Source organism: Vombatus ursinus, unplaced genomic scaffold (genome assembly GCF_900497805.2).
Source record: "Vombatus ursinus unplaced genomic scaffold, bare-nosed wombat genome assembly UNPS02014894.1, whole genome shotgun sequence".
Lineage (NCBI taxonomy): Eukaryota > Metazoa > Chordata > Mammalia > Diprotodontia > Vombatidae > Vombatus > Vombatus ursinus.
The window spans coordinates 3,996,011-4,012,676 of record NW_020954672.1 but is presented as its reverse complement, the minus strand read 5'-3'; the positions used below and the strand labels follow the sequence as shown (position 1 = coordinate 4,012,676).

The following is a 16,666-nucleotide window of genomic DNA, read 5'->3' as shown; positions in this document are numbered from 1 at the left end:
GTTTCTAGCCTAGTACAAGCCCATTGCTTCCCCTGACCTGCCTGCTTCTCCCTGTTCTCTAGCCCCTGGCAGCCTTTCCCCGGAACCCCGCCTTCCCCCAAGCCAGCTCTTGGGGCCCAGCATGGATGGCCTGCCCACATCACCCCCACCAGATGACGACCCATCGCTGAAAGTGTTCCGATGCCTGGTGTGCCAGGCTTTCAGCACAGACAGCCTAGAGCTGCTGCTGTACCACTGCACCCTGGGCCGAAGCCTCCCTGAAGCTGAGTGGAAGGAAGTGGCTGGAGACACTCATCGCTGCAAACTCTGCTGCTATGGCACACAGCTCAAGGCCAACTTCCAGCTCCATCTCAAGACCGACAAGCATGCCCAAAAGTACCAGCTAGTGGCCCACCTGAGGGAGGGCGGTGGGGGTGCTCCTGCCCCAGTCCCCCCTTTGGGGGAGGGTGCTCCCTATGGGCCAGTCTCTCCCCTACATCTTCGCTGTAACCTTTGTGACTTTGAGTCTAACAGCAAGGAGAAAATGCAGCTCCACACCCGGGGTGGTACACATGAGGAGAACAGCCAAGTCTACAAGGTTAGGAGTGGGGGAAGGAGGAGAGGGAAACACAATGACAATCCCAGAGCAAAGAATGAGGGAAGTGGGGGGCTGAAGTTAAGTGGACAGAGGTGTGAGGAAAGAAGATGAAGAGGTACAGGGTGGGAGAAAATGATCAGACATAGAGAGAGGCTAGGGATACAAGCAGGTAAACATTCAAGTGAGGACCTAGGCTGGGAGACTAGAAAACAGTGGAATCAAGGAAGGATGGAGCTGTGGATGGGAGAGAGAAGGGAAAGATAAAGGCGGTGGCCACAAAATGGAAAAAGAAGGGATTGAAAAAACAAGGGCAGAATCCAGGGAAGGGGAGAGTTTTCGCTAGAGAGGTCTTGAGAGGGGCTAGAAAGGGGGATTGGAGCTAGAGAAGGGCCTTCCTTTGAGGGTGGGCAAGGGAGGACATTAGGATTTGGTGCTTATCTTCAAGGCCTAAACTGTTTCCTTTCCTTCCAGTTCCTGCTGGAGATGGAAGGGGCAGAGACAGGAGTGGAATTGGGACTTTACCGATGTCTTCTGTGTGCATGGGAGACGCCTTCCCGATTGGCTCTGTTGCAACACCTTCGGGCATCTGCCCACCGAGATGCCCAGGCCCAGCGACGACTTCAGCTGCTGCAGAGCGGCCGTGTAGCTGAGGAAGGAATCTCAGCCCTTCAGAGCATCCTGTGCTTCAGCCACGGCCAGCCCAGAACTCCTGGTAAGGATGAGTGGGGATGGGGAGCAGGGGCTGTGAACAGAGGAAGAGAAAGGGTGGGGCACTGCCTATTTGGGATAGGGACTAGGTGTTCTTATGGAGGTAAGAGAGAAGCCCGGGTGGCAAGGCGAGGGAATAGGTGTGTGGTGGGGCAAGGAGGATGGAAGGTTGTGGAACAGGAAGCAAGAAGATAAAAGGAATTATAGACAAAGGAGGCAAGAAGGGCTCAGGGGAAAGAATGGGAACATGAAAACAATGGAGGCTCGCAAGTAGGGAGCACTAAGGGATGACAAAAGGCACAGGAGGTAGGACATAAAGGGAGAGAGGGCTGTGGGGTTGCTAGGTGGAGGGCCAAGAGTCGAGGAATTGCAGCAGAAACACTTTCTCACTTGTAACAGGAAGTGAGTTTCCTAGCAGCACTAGGGGAGGAGTTGGGGGGAGTGGGCTGGACCTAATGAGGGAGGAGAAAGGGATGGAAAAAGTTTAATGGTTTACTGGGGGTAATGGGAGCTGTAGGGAAGGGACACACATTGGGCCTCTGATCCCCACAATCCTGGTAGAGGAAGAGGCTTACATACAAGCTTTCCAGAATCTCCCCCTGCCTTTTGGCCAGGTTCAGGGCCTTGAGTGGTGTCCTCCTGTGTCCTCAGCCTCATATAGGATGGGCCGACAGTTAAGATAGGGGCCATAGACCACAAGCTAAATGAAAGGAAGATGAGATCAGGAGGGCCGTGGGTGCTGGCTCTCCAGAGACAAAGATGGGCAAGGGCGCTGGCAGCAGGAACCAGGGAACAGGCTGCATTGACTGGTGCTAATTGAATTGCCAATATGCTGGCTGGAGTTAAGTGCCGGAGGGGCTCGGATCAATAGCTAACGATCTTGGCGCAGGGCTGAATGGAGTTAAGGAACTTTAACACTTTAATTAGGCCGCCAACGAAAATAAATTCCTACACGTCTGTCAATTCTTTCTCTCGTGGTAATCTCCTCTCTAGGCCCAGCATCCCCTGCTTTCTGTTTTCTATCTGCTACTTCCTGAAATCACCCCATCTGAGAACCTCGGCCTTTCCACAGTTCTTTGCCCAATCCAATGTCCCGTGTCCCCCGTCCCCCCCACGGGCTACATCATTAGAATGGGGAAGAGTCAGAAGGCTTAAACTTCAGGCCTGGCTCTGCTACTGATGAGCCATGTGGCCTTGGGGAATCACAGCAACTCCCATTTATATAAACTGTAAGGGTGTACAGAGTACCTTGTGAGGGAGATAGTGTGGGCTCTTCTATATGAGGAAACAGAGGACAGGCAAGGAAGGAAACTTACCTGTAATCACACAATTAGTGTCAGGGGCAGGTGCTGAATCCATCCATCCTTTCCCTTTCTTATCCTCTTTCTATTGTACTAAAGTCACTTTTCTTATCTTCAGTTTTCTTATCCATAAAAGGAGGGGGTTAGATTAAGTGATTTTCCTACTCTAAAGTTCTGTGATTCTTCTTCATCCCTTCCCAGTCCTCACACTTTTTCTACTTGATATGATTCTTCCATTTTCCTAACCACTTTGACATTATTTGCCTATTGGTTTGTCCCAAGCTTGTCCAATTTATTCCTCCTTTCTTTTCCCTCCCCTTTTCTCACTTGACCCTTGCCATCTCATTAAGTTGGTTTTTCTCTCCTACCCCTGTACAGGGAAAGGTCCTATTACTGCCCATATGGAGCCACCCATTGCAGAGAAAAACACTCAGAACAAAGCCCCACCACTAGGTGAGTTGCTCATGCCTTCCTCTCTCCCAAATCACCCCTCCTCCCACAAGTCTCACAACCAGGACAATCTCAAAGCTGTACAGTAGCTGATCCCTCTGGAGGAGGCTTCTGGACCTTGAAGGGAAAGACCACCTTAAGAGGGAAGAGCCAAGAAGTTAGTCGAAGGGAGGGATACTGGGTTTGGGGTGAACAAGAGAAGGCTGTGTTGTATGACGGTACGCCTCAGTCTGGCAGGCTTGTTGAGGTTTTGCCATTTCTCCCCTTTGGATCCTGAATCCTCCCTTGGCCTGAGCAAAAAGAGACATGTTCTGTATGGCCCCTGACTCTAATTTGATTTGGCCATCTGTAGCCTACTTTCACAAATATGAACATGTCTCTACTGGAGACATTCCAGCAGCCTCCGTAACAGTCATTTCTAGGGAAGGAGGCAGTGCTAAAAGAGGTCCTGCTATACATTCAGGGGTAGGGATGGATGGGAGAGAGAGAGAGAGAGAGAGAGAATGTGTGTGTGCATGCAGAGGTGTTTCTCTTTGAGAAATCAAATGAGATAATAGTTGTTTTGGTTTCTTTTTTTGTTTTTGGTTTTTTTTTTTAGTGAGGCAATTGGGGTTAAGTGACTTGCCCAGAATCACACAGCTAGTGAGTGTTATGTTTCTGAGGCCAGATTTGAACTCAGGTACTGCTGACTTCAGGGCCGGTGCTCTATCCACTGTGCCACCTAGCTGCCCTAATAATATTTGTAAAGTGCTTAGCACAGGGCCTGGCACATAGGTGTTATATAAATGCTTATTCTCTTCTCCTTACCCTTCTCTTCTGTACTACACTAATCCTGAAGGTGGTGGGAAGAGATGAAAAAAAGATAAATAAAATAAACTGGGTTTCCCACACTCATTCTGAACCTCTTTTCCTTCAATCCTCAGCTTCTGAAGAGGCAGAAAATAGGACTGGCCCTTCGGGGGACAATACCAACCAGACTGTGGTCAGAATTGGGATGACTGGGAAGGGTCTGGTGGGGAAGGTGGCTTTATTAGGGAATTATATGATTGAAAAGGCAGAAGGAGAAATTCTAATCTGTATAGAATTCTACAGAAAAGGAATTATAGGCCAAGAACAGACTCACACTCTTTAAATCAGTGGTTTTATTTCCCTTAATATGTTCACATACAATAATACTAGCTAACATTTACATAAGACTTTAGTTTACAAACTCCTCTCCCATACAGCATAAGATCAACTGCTTTTATTCAGCCACAGCCAGAGAAAAATTTAAAGAGTTATAATGGCCTTAGATGTGAAAGAGTAAAGCGAGATGAGAGGGAAAAGGTGGAGATAGCTCGAGAGAGAAAGTCTATGAGAAGCTGACCTGGGATTCAGGAGGAGGTGGGGGAAGAGGGGGAAGGGGAGAAAAAAGCAGGCAGGGAGGGGGAATGAAGGGGAGAAGAGCTACCAGAGGCTGAGGGAAAGGGATTCCCAGCCTCAAGGGAAAAGTCCTGGGATCACAGTCTTGGGGCCCTGAAGGCTACAGTCTCTCTTCAGGTATTGTCCAGGCATCACTTTTCTCTACTTCCTGGGGAGGGAGAGGCAGGAGGAGCCCCAGGGAATGGAGGCAGGCATCGGGAGGCTTTGGGGGCTATATATTTAATATGGCTTCTCTTGATTCCAGAAGTAAAAGAGGGAACATGAGGAACAAAGCTGCCATTTCTCCAATTTGAATCTGGACAAATCTAAATTTTAAACAGCTCTCTAGCTTCCCAGAGCAGTCAGGCCCCCCAAAGTGGTGACTGCTATATCCCAGGGCAGGGGTAGCAACAACAGATGCATTGTTGTGGTCACTTTTGCTGTGTCCAGCAGGTCCAATCCCTGGCCTTCTTAATCTGGGTTCGGTGCGGTGAGAACGAGTAGTTGGCTCAAGGTCTCTCCACCTACTTGTGCCTTTCCCTTGAGGCATCTGCCAACCACTTCCCCGTCACCAAAAAGCAAATAACCCAAGTGATGAGTTCTGAGCTGTATGAGCAGAGGTAGGCCCAAGCTTTGGGAGCACAGGCCTGATACAGAGAATGGAGACCTAGTGCCTAGTACAGTGCTAGACACTTTGATGACAGAAAATGAGAGAGAGGAATCTCTCGCTGCTTCATCGTACAAACCATACATACAGAGCTCTCACCCTCTCTTCCATCACCTCCATTTCCACTCCCCTTTCCACGCCCCTTCAGAGGGGGAGGAATGGATGGAAGGGGGGACCTGAGCCAGAGGGAGGAGACCAGGCCTGGGCCACTGGCCACTGGGGGAGCTGTGGTGTTTGTTTACAAAAAAAAAAAAAAGGGAAGAAGGAAAAGAAAGAGTGGGAGCTGAGCCGATACGAGGGAGGATGAGTGGGCTCCGAAACAGGCAGGTATGGCCTCCTCCTAAAACAACTCTGACTGCAGCAAGTGCTGAAAGGACAATGGGCAGGGGTAGGCCATGCTTCTGGGTTGGGAAAATGCCCATAGGGCCTAAGAGGAGAAAGGCCAGAGCCAGGAAGGGAAAAAGAGAGGAAGGTGTAGGCGTAGGCTGGGAATAAGGGGAAAAATCCAGATTAAGTGGGGCTGTCAGGCCAGGGGGAAGGGGACTTGCTGGGGGGCAGAGGGAGATGGAAAGAGGAAGATAAACCTAGAAGAAAGGAAATAAGAGAAGGACGAGAGCAACAGGAAAGTAGAGTATGGAGGAGTAGCAGGAAGAGAGGGCAAACAAAGAGGGAAGGAGAGTCTGCAGCTTAAAGCAGGCCTCAGTCCCTGCCCCCAGGGAAGGAGCAGGGAGGTGCCAGTTCCCTGAGCCCCTGGAGAGGTGTGGGCTGAAGGTTTTTTGTGATATCTTCCTGTAAGGTTTTCTCATAAGCTCATAAAGCTCTCTCAGTGATTCACCCCAAAGGGCTCTGAGGTTCTAGGTTTATTAGCCCAGGTGTTCTCAGGGCGTGAGAACTCCTGCCTTCAGGTTAGCTTTTTCACAGAGGAAGGAGCCCAGCAGTGTATTCTCTCCTTCCTTATGCCCTTCCCACTCACCTATCCATCCACCCAGGTGTACTGCTGTCCATACTGCAGCTTTATCAGCCCTGCCAATGAGCAAGTACAAGCCCACACCATATCCCAGCACGCCGTGCAGCCCAAGTACCGGTGTCCACTGTGCCAGGAGCAGCTGGTGGGACGTTCTGGTCTTCACTTCCACCTTAGCCACCTGCACAATGTAGTACCTGAATGTGTGGAAAAACTACTTCTGGTGGTGAGTGCCAGGCAAGAACCCCTGGGAGTCCAGTGCCTTCTTTTCCACCCCTAACACTGCCATGCAGGAAGGGGAAAAGGAGGCATTCTGGGGTGCTGGGATGGGGAGGGTAATAACATGCCTCACCTTTCCCTCTATAGTAATTAGTTAATTAGCAAGCTCATCCTTCTCTTTTTCTGGCCTGGGGGGCCACATTTTCCCCCTCCCCTGCTTGCATATTTCATCTTACCATTGAAATGAAAAATCAGCATCTGCCCTGACTGACCATAGATTTTGAGGCCAGTTCTGCATTAGGGGTAGAAAACAAACCAGATGAAGGGCCCTGGCCAAGGCAGGAACTGGGCAGGCACTAGAGGGGAGGCTGACCCTCTGGTAATGGGAGGCAGGCAGGAGTCTTGGGTGGAAGGGTTGGAACTATCTGGACTCTTTCCTTTTTAGGCCACAACTGTGGGAATGACCTTTTTGACCAAAGTGCTGCCTGGGACCAGTCTCAGTCCCATAGGGGATAGCCCTGAACCCCCGACTCCTGGAACTGAACCAGTATCCACTGGAGACTCGGCAGCGGGTAAGGGAAAAAGCAGCGAGTTTGGGGGATAGTTGGTAGGGGGAGGAGGTCAAGGGTATATGAATTGAGGAGATAAGATTAAGGAGACTAGAGTTGGGGGCTGATGTAGCCCTCGGTCTACCCTAATCCACTTCTCTCCTTCCTTAGGAGAAGGTCCCAACCTGATCCCAGAAGTCAGTCCAGACCCTCTACCAGAGCCTCCTCCACCTTCAGCTGAGGCCCCTGACAAACCTCTGACAAGCCCTGAAAAGCCCCTTTCTCCGGCCCCTTCCCCACTCCCTCAGCCTGACCCCCAGACTGAAGAAGCATCCCCCACAATGCCTACAGTAGAAGAGGAAGATGGACCCACAGGGGAGTCTCGCCCAGCAGAGCCAGCCCCTGCTGATGCCCGACATCCCCTGTCCTACCGTAAGACCACCAACTTTGCTCTAGACAAGTTCTTAGATCCTGCCCGGCCCTACAAGTGCACAGTATGCAAGGAGTCTTTCACCCAGAAGAACATCCTCCTAGTACATTACAACTCTGTCTCCCATCTGCATAAGATGAAGAAAGCTGCCATCGACCCCTTGGCCCCAGCCAGAGGGGAAGGTGGTGCGCCCCCAACGGCTGCCGCTGCCACAGACAAACCCTTCAAGTGCACTGTCTGCCGCGTCTCCTACAACCAGAGCTCCACCCTGGAGATTCACATGCGATCAGTCCTGCACCAGACTCGGTCCCGGGGAGCCAAGGCTGATGCCAAGGCTGAGGGACCAGAGAGGAGCCAGGAAGAGTCCAAGGAGGCTGAGCCTGATGGGGTGGGGGGCACAGAGAAGAAGCCATCTGAGCCAGGCAGCTTGGTTTCCGGGCTGCCCTTCCTGTCCCCACCACCACCACCCTTAGACCTACACCGTTTCCCAGCCCCTCTTTTCACTCCCCCAGTGCTGCCCCCGTTCCCCCTCGTACCCGAGTCTCTGCTCAAGCTCCAGCAACAGCAGTTGCTCCTGCCCTTCTACCTGCATGACCTCAAGGTGGGGCCCAAGTTGGCACTGGCAGGGCCCACCCCTGTGCTATCACTGCCACCCACCACCCCCCCACCCCCACCACCCCCCCCCAAGGCTGAGCCAGCGGAGCGGGAACGAGAGCAGCCCCCGGTGGCCGAGGAGAGAAGTGAGGCAGGGCCTTCCTCCCCACCCTGCCAGCCTCCCAACGACGCGGCCCGGACAGCGGCCAAGGCCCTGCTGGAGAACTTTGGCTTTGAGCTTGTGATCCAGTACAACGAGGGGAAGCAGCCAGCACCGCCACCCCCAACCCCACCCCCTCCTGAGGCCCTGGGGAGCGGGGACAAGCTGGCTTGTGGAGCCTGTGGGAAGCTCTTCTCCAACATGCTTATCCTCAAGACCCACGAGGAACACGTCCATCGTCGCTTCCTGCCCTTTGAAGCCCTCAGCCGCTATGCTGCTCAGTTTCGAAAGAGCTATGACAGCCTGTATCCACCCCCAGCAGAACCTCCCAAGCTTTCAGACGGTCCTGTGGACCCACCTGTTCCCCCGCTCTGCCCACCCTTCCTGGTGTCCGAACCTGAGGCTGGGGGCAGCCAGCCCACTGAGGAGCACCTCCGGCCAGGAGGACGCTGGCCCCAAGAGGAGGAAGACTGTGGGAAGAGTCCTCTTCCCCCACCTGCTCCTACAGGCCGCCGCTTCTCCCGCACAAAATTCACTGAATTCCAGTCCCAGGCCCTGCAGTCCTTCTTTGAGACCAGTGCCTATCCCAAAGATGGGGAAGTGGAGCGGCTGGCAGGGCTCTTGGGCTTGGCCAGTCGCGTGGTGGTGGTGTGGTTCCAGAACGCTCGGCAGAAAGCCCGAAAGCACGCAGGGGATGGGGGTCCAGTGACAGCCATGGGAGCAGGGGCAGGATCCTCAGCCTGCAAACGCTGCCATACTACCTTCTCTTGCATCTTTGAGCTGGTTCGGCACCTCAAGAAATGCTACGATGACCAGCCACCGGAAGAGGAGGAAGAGGGGGAAGAAGAAGAAGAAGACGCGGCCGAGGAAGAAGAACCAGAGGAAGAGCAGGCCCCAGAACCCCCGGCTGGCCTGGAGGCTCCAGCACCAGGATCTCCAGAGGGAGAAGAACTCTGCCCGGCAGAGACCGCCAAGCCAGCAGAAAGAGAGACAGAGGGGACAGCCCCAGCCTCCCCCTGCCCAGCCCACACCTGCGACCAGTGTGCTGCTGCTTTTGCCAGCCAGGACCTCCTGAGCAGCCACCAAAGACTCCATTTTGTGCCACCAGTGCCCCCTGGTGCCCCTCCACACCTCTTGGACCTGCCCCTGTTAGTGTTTGGTGAGCGTGGCCCCTTGGTGCCAGGGCCCCCACCAGCCTCAGGGCCTCCTCTCAAACGCAAGCATGAAGAAGGCAGCCTGTCACCAACAGGAAGTGAGGCTGGGGGACCCGGGGAGGGCGAGCCACCTCGAGACAAGCGTCTACGTACTACCATCCTGCCTGAACAGCTGGAGATCTTGTACCGCTGGTATATGCAGGACTCCAACCCGACCCGCAAGATGCTGGACTGCATCTCTGAGGAGGTGGGGCTCAAGAAGCGGGTGGTGCAAGTTTGGTTCCAGAACACCAGAGCCCGGGAGCGGAAGGGTCAGTTTCGAAGCACTCCTGGAAGTGTGTCCAGCCCAGTCATCAAGACCTCTGCCCCACCAACCCCTGTCCCCTTCACAAAATTTGGCCTCTTAATGGGCAAAGTGGAAGATGGAGTAGGAAAGGAAGTCTCCAAGCGAGAAGCACCCACTGCCCCCTATGCAACAGCCTCTCCCACTGCTGGCCCTGCATCCTTTCTACCACCTGGCAAAGAAGCTAAGGAGGCCAGTGCCACCCCAACACCCCCACTGCCTCCCCCACCTCCTGAGGAAGAGGTGCCAGAGGAGCCACTCAAGGCATCTCCAGAGAGTGAGGTCTGCAGCCCATCAGGAGGGGACCTGAGTGACTCATCTGCTTCCAGCCTGGCTGAGCCAGAATCACCTGGTGCTGGGGGTGGGGGTGGCAGCGGGGCTGGAGGTGGGGCTGGGACCCCCGACGGTCTAGGACAGCGGCGCTACCGGACCCAGATGAGCAGCCTGCAGCTGAAGATCATGAAGGCCTGCTATGAGGCCTACCGCACTCCAACCATGCAGGAGTGTGAAGTGCTCGGAGAAGAGATTGGGCTTCCAAAGAGAGTTATCCAGGTGTGGTTCCAGAATGCCCGTGCCAAGGAAAAGAAGGCCAAATTGCAAGGGGTGGGAGGAGGTGGGGGAGGCAGCAGCAGTGAAGGCCCCATGGGAGCTCCCCGAACTGACTGCCCCTACTGCGATGTCAAGTATGATTTCTATGTCTCCTGCCGGGGCCATCTGTTCTCCCGTCAGCATCTGGCCAAGCTGAAGGAGGCCGTCAGGGCCCAGCTCAAGAGTGAAAGCAAGTGCTATGACTTGGCTCCTGCCCCTGAGGCTCCCCTGGTCCCTAAGGCCCCTCCACCCACCACGACTGCCACGCTCCCCCTAGGGGCTGCCAGCACTCTGCCTCGACTGGCCCCTGTGCTCCTATCTGGTCCTGCTCTGGCTCAACCCCCACTGAGCAGCTTAGCCCCCTTCAATTCAGGTAAGTGGGGAGGAAGGGGATGACTGCCTTTTGTCAGAAACCTCAGCCCCTTCCAAAGTGCCCTCTTTCTCCTCCATCTGTCTGCTCCCTTTCCCTCTGGGCTTCCCTTCCTACCTCTACCCTGTTTTGTACTCTTCCTTTGATCCTGTTTCTGGGGCAGAGGGGAAATGTAACTCACTGGTTCCATGGGGAGTGATGGTAGGGCACACTAGAGGCCAGTGGCAAATTGGGATTCTGGTGGGGAAGGAGACACCACCATTAGGGGGGCCCTCCATCAGTGGCCTGCTCTGTCTCCTTGCTTAACCCCTTCTCTTCTTCCCAGGCCCTGCGGCTTCTTCGGGCCTCATCAGTCTCGCTGCAGCCGCCTCTGTTTTGCCGGCTACTACAGTTGTCCAGCCCAGTCCAGCCCGCCCCTTACCTCAGAGAACAGATCAGACCAACTCCACTGCAGTGGACCCTGTTCCAGGGCCTCTTGCTGAACCTTCAGGGGATGACATCCCCAGTGAGCGTAAGTGTGCTGCCGCTGGGGTCACCACTTCCTCTACTGACGCCCTCAAGAACCTCAAGGCACTGAAGGCCACAGTACCCACCCTACTAGGGGGCCAGTTTCTGCCCTTCCCCCTGCCAACAGCAGGGGGGGCTGCCCCCCCAGCCGTCTTTGGTCCACAGCTTCAAGGGGCCTACTTCCAGCAGCTCTATGGTATGAAAAAGGGGCTATTCCCAATGAACCCCGTGATACCTCAGACCCTCATTGGGCTGCTCCCCAATGCCCTCCTCCAGCCACCACCCCAGCCCCCTGAGCCTGCGGCCACAGCTCCCCTGAAGCCACCAGAGCTGCACCTCCCCAGTGAGGGTGATCCCGGGGAAGCTGATGAATTGCTAGCGGGTACCACTGGCATTTCCACCGTGGATGTGACCCACCGCTATCTGTGCTGCCAGTGCAAGATGGCATTTGAGGGGGAGGCACCTGCTGCTGCCCACCAGAGGTCCTTCTGCTTCTTTGGAAGGGGTCCCGGGGCTGGTGTGCCCCCTCCTCTCCGAGTACCCATCTGTACCTACCACTGCCTGGCGTGTGAGGTGCTGCTGAGCGGGCGGGAGGCCCTGGCAGCACATCTGCGCTCCTCAGCGCACCGGCGCAAGGCGGCCCCTCCTCCACCCCCAGGAGGCCAGCCTGTCACCAACGCCACGGCTTTTGCCAAAGAGGAAGCAAGATTACCTCACACGGACTCCAACCCAAAAACTACTTCTACCTCTACACTTCTAGCTTTATAAACAGAGAAACCAAGATAGGGGAAGAGAGAAGGGCTCTTCAGCTCTTCCTGCATACCCCACGGGGTTCCTGGTGGGAGCTCAAACCCCCCACCCATGCCCCACGGCTCTGCCCATCCTGGGGGAGTCTCCAGACTTCAACCCTCAGTGGGCTTCACACACCCCACCTCCAGCAGTGTCCTGCCTCCTCCCCCAACACAGACACATAACCTGGCTCCTAGACTCCCTACAAACATACCCCTATCCACCCCGATTCTTACACGTACACTTACACAGCCTGCCTCCCCACATATATACACATACACACACCTTCCATCCTCACGTCCTGCCTTCCCCAACATTCTCGTGGTCTCCAAAGGCCTCCTGCTTCTTCCCTACTATGTCCCCAGTCACATGCACCTATCCAACTCAAGTCCTCCGGTACTGTGCTACTGACTGAGAAACGCCAAAAAGAGAGAAAGAAAACCCAAGAGGACGAAGGGGGAAGGAAAAAAATATATACCAGTCTCCTCTCCCCTCTCCTGCCTCCTTCGTCCAGAGCGCTACACCAGTCACAAACTTTCCAAGCTTCCAACTGGCCAGCCCCCATCGTTGGGGCCCAGGATGGGTAGGGAGCCTTGGAATTCTAACCAAACGAGGTGGGGCAGGAAGAGGGGTTCCCTACTCCCCTGTTTCCCCTCCCTCTCCAGCAGGGGAACCTACGTAGCCTGGACTCTTGAGGAAGCCGCTGCCAGGAGCCCCTGTGCCCTTCTCCTTCCTACACCCCAGAACTGCAGTAACTTATTCTCAAAGGCTTTAAACACAGAGATCCTCTCAGCAGCCGTGGGCCAGCCCCTGGTCCCAGGCCTGCTACCATTGGGCCCAGCCTCCGGGACCCGGTGCCGCCCACCAACGGCAAATCCAAAGTTCTTTAAAAAACTGAGACACACACACAACCAAAAAAGAGAGAGCAAGAGAGAGCGTACGCACGAGAGAGAGAGATGGAGAGACCAGAGGAATGAACTAAAGAAAAATAATAAACTTGAAAAACACAGAAAAAAACCCAACAGAAAACCCTTCCACCAAACAAATTGGTTTTTCCTGTTTGTGTCAATGTTTTGGTTCTTTAGATTTTAAAAATCCTCTTGTGTTAAGGGTTGTTTTTTAAACCTCCCCATTTCTTTGGAAGAACAAATGGTTTTTAGCCCCTGAAATGGTTGTTAAGCGCCTCATGGGACTGAGAATAATGTCACCCTATCTTTTCGCCTCCTGTGTTACAGACACTGTGTATTTAAGAGGAAAGGTAAAATCCCGACATGTATAAGAAACTGTTATCACCAAAAAGCTCTTTCCCAGAGATAGAAGAGGGACTCTTGGAAACCTGTCCAGAAAAATGTGGATGGATGTGACAAATTGGTTTGTGAATCCTAGCTGTCCTTTCCTCCAACCCGTTTTACTTCCTTCCTAAACCTCAACTCCTGTTCCTACTTCTTGATACCTCCCCCATAATCCCCACTCCCTAAAGTACCTCATTCTCCATCCTCTTTCTTTCCCCTTCACACACTATCTCCAGGTCTTTACACTCATCACTTCACATCACATCACAGCCTGTATCTTCCATTGCTCAGCAGCTGTTCAGCTGTCAAGGGGAACTTAAAGGTGTTAGAATATGCCCATCAGACCACAGGGACCTGTTGTCCAATTGAGGGAGCTATTAGGAGAATAAATGATGGCTTAAGCACAAGACAGGAGCTCCTCTCTTTAAAATAGATAATTTTTATAAGCTCACATGGTGGTGACGGACCAAGAGGCAGATGGTAGGTCTTGGTAAAGGAAAAGTCCTCACCTATAAATTTTTTGGGCCTCCTGATTTTCTTCTATCCCTTCTCCTGAATCTCTGCCCCTTTTCTTGTCCTCTGTTCTAACACTTTTCCTTTCTTCTCTACCTCCCATTTAACCATTCAACCCTCTCCCCAATTAAATCCAGCTTTAGGTTTTCCAGTCAATTAAAATTTCCATGCTAAACATCAGAGTTATGGCTATGTAGAAGAGAGAGAATGAAGGGGAGGGAAGAGAGAGGAGAGAAAACCTAGCTTAGTCCTAGAATCACCAATCTCATGTTTATATAGTGCTCTATAATTTACAAAGTGCTATCCTCTCAACAACCCAGTCATATTTTGTGAGTTTTCCTTCCTGCCCCAGAGTCAGTTACCACAACCCGAGTGAAATTGGAGGGGCAGAATTAATTACTCTGATGATGCCAAAAAAATACCAGCTATCAATTTGGGTAGCAAGAGAAGAAGTGACCCACTTCCAATTGGTCTGTACTGCTCTTGCTATCATCTTTCTCTGCCTTCCTCTTGCTCCCCTCCCAACCTCCTCTCTCTCCCATTGAAATTCCATGTATAAAACTATTTTCTTAGCAGCATGTGTATGAGGAAAGAGGCTTTTTAACTCTGTGCTTTATGGGAATGTGACTTGTGTATAAAGGTTGAAAACAAAAACACAGGAAAAAAGAATAAGAAGAAACATTTTCAAAACAAAACCAAACCTGGCAATTGCCTGGTATGGAGTGATGAGGTGTGGAGTTATTTGAAACTGCTTGTGGGTCCCTCACATATCTTAGAGCCTTCCAATTGGAGAGGCAGGATGGTTGGAATTCGGACGGAAAATCTTTACCCATCACATAGACTCTTGTGTGTACGTGCATGCAAACACAGATACACTGATCTGGAAAACACAGGGGATACAAATATGGTCACTACTTGTAATGGGCTGGCTCTACACTAGGTCAGTCACACTCATCTAGATCCCTTGTGCCAAAAAAAAAAGCCTAACCCCACTGAATTGAGTAAATCAAAGGGGCTATTGTTCTACCCACTTTCAGACTGGTACCACTCCCATCCAATCCCTTTTTCAAACCAGAAGTCCTCTGATCCAGCTCCAGCAGGCTGGCCTGTTGTGCAGATAATGGCACCAAGCCATTTTTGTAAGATACTGGAAGGCAGAGGTAGCCTGCTTGAGGTGAGTGCCACTCTATTCCAAGTCCCCTGGAATGATGCCAGTGTGACTTTCCTTTATTCAGACTCAGCCCTCATCTGGTTCCCAGATCCATTCACCTTGAAATCTTTGTGCATTTACACACAGATCTACCTGTAATCGAGCCTTGAGTATACTTCTCTATCTGATCACCAGTTAGTAGATTAAAACACCTGACCATGTGTCTGCTTAGAGAGGCCAGACCACAAAGGGGACAGGGTCTAATGGCTTCTAAAGAACTCTAGAGTCCTGGAGGGACGTCCGGGACTTTGGTTTTGGTTTAGATGTTGTACCTGGGGGAGTGGTGATGGTCTTGACTGATTTCCCTCCACCAGGCCAATTGTGCATGAAACTAGACAAGGAAGTGGCATGAGGTGCTAAAAGGATGAAGTGATCTACAGTGTTTGAGGTTAAAGATAAAAAAAAATCCGGCAAAAGGAACTAAGTAATATGTTCTCTACTCTGGACAACCCTTGGAGTACACCCAACCAAAACTGAGAGATGTGCACACTTGTACAAAGAGAACCTCTCTCAGACATAGACACAATGCCGCTCGCCAGGAAACCAACAGCCCACCCCAATCCTTTCTTGTGTGCCTTAACCACTTCCTCTCAGTCCTTGGTTGCTCTTAATTTTAGGTCTTGTATGTCTGGTAATCTAATCTGACTTCAGTTTTCAACTCACATACCAAGATTCTTTCCTATAATCATGGACATGCTTATTTGTCTCTATTAAATAGAGACTCACCTAAAGGTATATAAATTATGCCTGAAGTTAGGGAAGCAGTTTGTGTGCAATGATAGCATTCAAGAAACTCAAATGAAAGATGAAAAAAAAACATGTATATACAAACTACTGTATGAGTTCACAAGCAAGAACTACTCTCTCTCTCTCACACACACACACACACACACAGACTTTCATTCCCACACAGACAACCCCAGAGACATAGACCTACACTTCTATATTCTGATGGAAACAAACACTCAGAGACACATTCATTCCCAACAGACAATGATGGAAGTAACGGAATCATAGAAATCATGGATTAAAAGCCAGGAAAGGGATGACTGAATTGGGACATCAACCTAGCCAGGAAGGGAGGAGTAAGGAACTCTAGCTGGTAAGAGAATTTGGGTCTTGTTCTCTGAGTATGACTGACACAAGCAGGAGTACCCAGAGGAGACTTCAGAGGGAATTGAGAGAGAACTTGTTAAAGACCAGATAGGGATCTGAGAGGTAGCTTCACTATCTCTCCTCTCACTCAATTCTAACCTCTCTGAAATCAACTTCATTCAACTGAAACTACTTCCAGCTTCATTCAAGAGAATCTACTCTCTCTAAAGTTACCAATGATCTCTCAGTTGTCAAATCTAATGGCTTTTCTCAATCCTCATTCTTCTTGACCTCTCAGCAACCTCTGACACCATCAGTCAATCTCTTCCAGATATTTTCTCCTCTCCTATGTTTTCATGGCACTGTTCTCCCCTGGTTTTTCCTCCTGTGTCTGGCTGTTCCTCAGACTCCTTTGTTAGATCTTCCTCCAGGTTACCCCAGTCACCAGGGCTATCTCTCAAAGCTCTCTCCTTTACCCTTTTCTGTTCTCCCTCTATACTCTCTCTAGGTGATCTCATCAGCTCTCCTGGGTTCAATTATCATCTCTAAACAAATGATTCCCAGACCTACATATCCAGGCCTAATCTTTCTCCTGAATTCTAGTCTTTTGGAAATCTGGAATAGGGTATCATATAAGCATCTCAAAATCAACATGTCTAAACAGAGCTCATTATCTTTGTCCCCAAAACCCTCCCCTCTTGCCAACTTCCCTATTCTTGTCCAGGGTACCACCATCCTCCCTGTTTCCCAGGCTTAAAACTTTGGTATCATCCTTTCCTCCTCATT

At 51.7% G+C, this 16,666-nt stretch overlaps 1 protein-coding gene across 2 annotated transcripts in view; it reads left to right on the top strand.

Annotated features, from left to right (window-relative positions):
- The window catches only part of ZFHX2 (zinc finger homeobox 2), a 28,685-nt gene extending 15,961 nt beyond the window's left edge, over nt 1-12,724 (top strand). For both annotated transcript variants that reach the window (XM_027842989.1, XM_027842990.1), the window contains exons 3-10: nt 63-577; nt 1,049-1,289; nt 2,965-3,039; nt 3,960-4,018; nt 6,094-6,294; nt 6,733-6,859; nt 7,007-10,477; nt 10,800-12,724. In XM_027842989.1, coding sequence (XP_027698790.1) covers nt 63-577; nt 1,049-1,289; nt 2,965-3,039; nt 3,960-4,018; nt 6,094-6,294; nt 6,733-6,859; nt 7,007-10,477; nt 10,800-11,749 — 5,639 coding nt within the window. In that variant the 3' untranslated portion in view covers nt 11,750-12,724. The remainder of the gene's footprint in view (nt 1-62; nt 578-1,048; nt 1,290-2,964; nt 3,040-3,959; nt 4,019-6,093; nt 6,295-6,732; nt 6,860-7,006; nt 10,478-10,799) is intronic.
- Nucleotides 12,725-16,666: the final 3,942 nt, after the last annotated feature.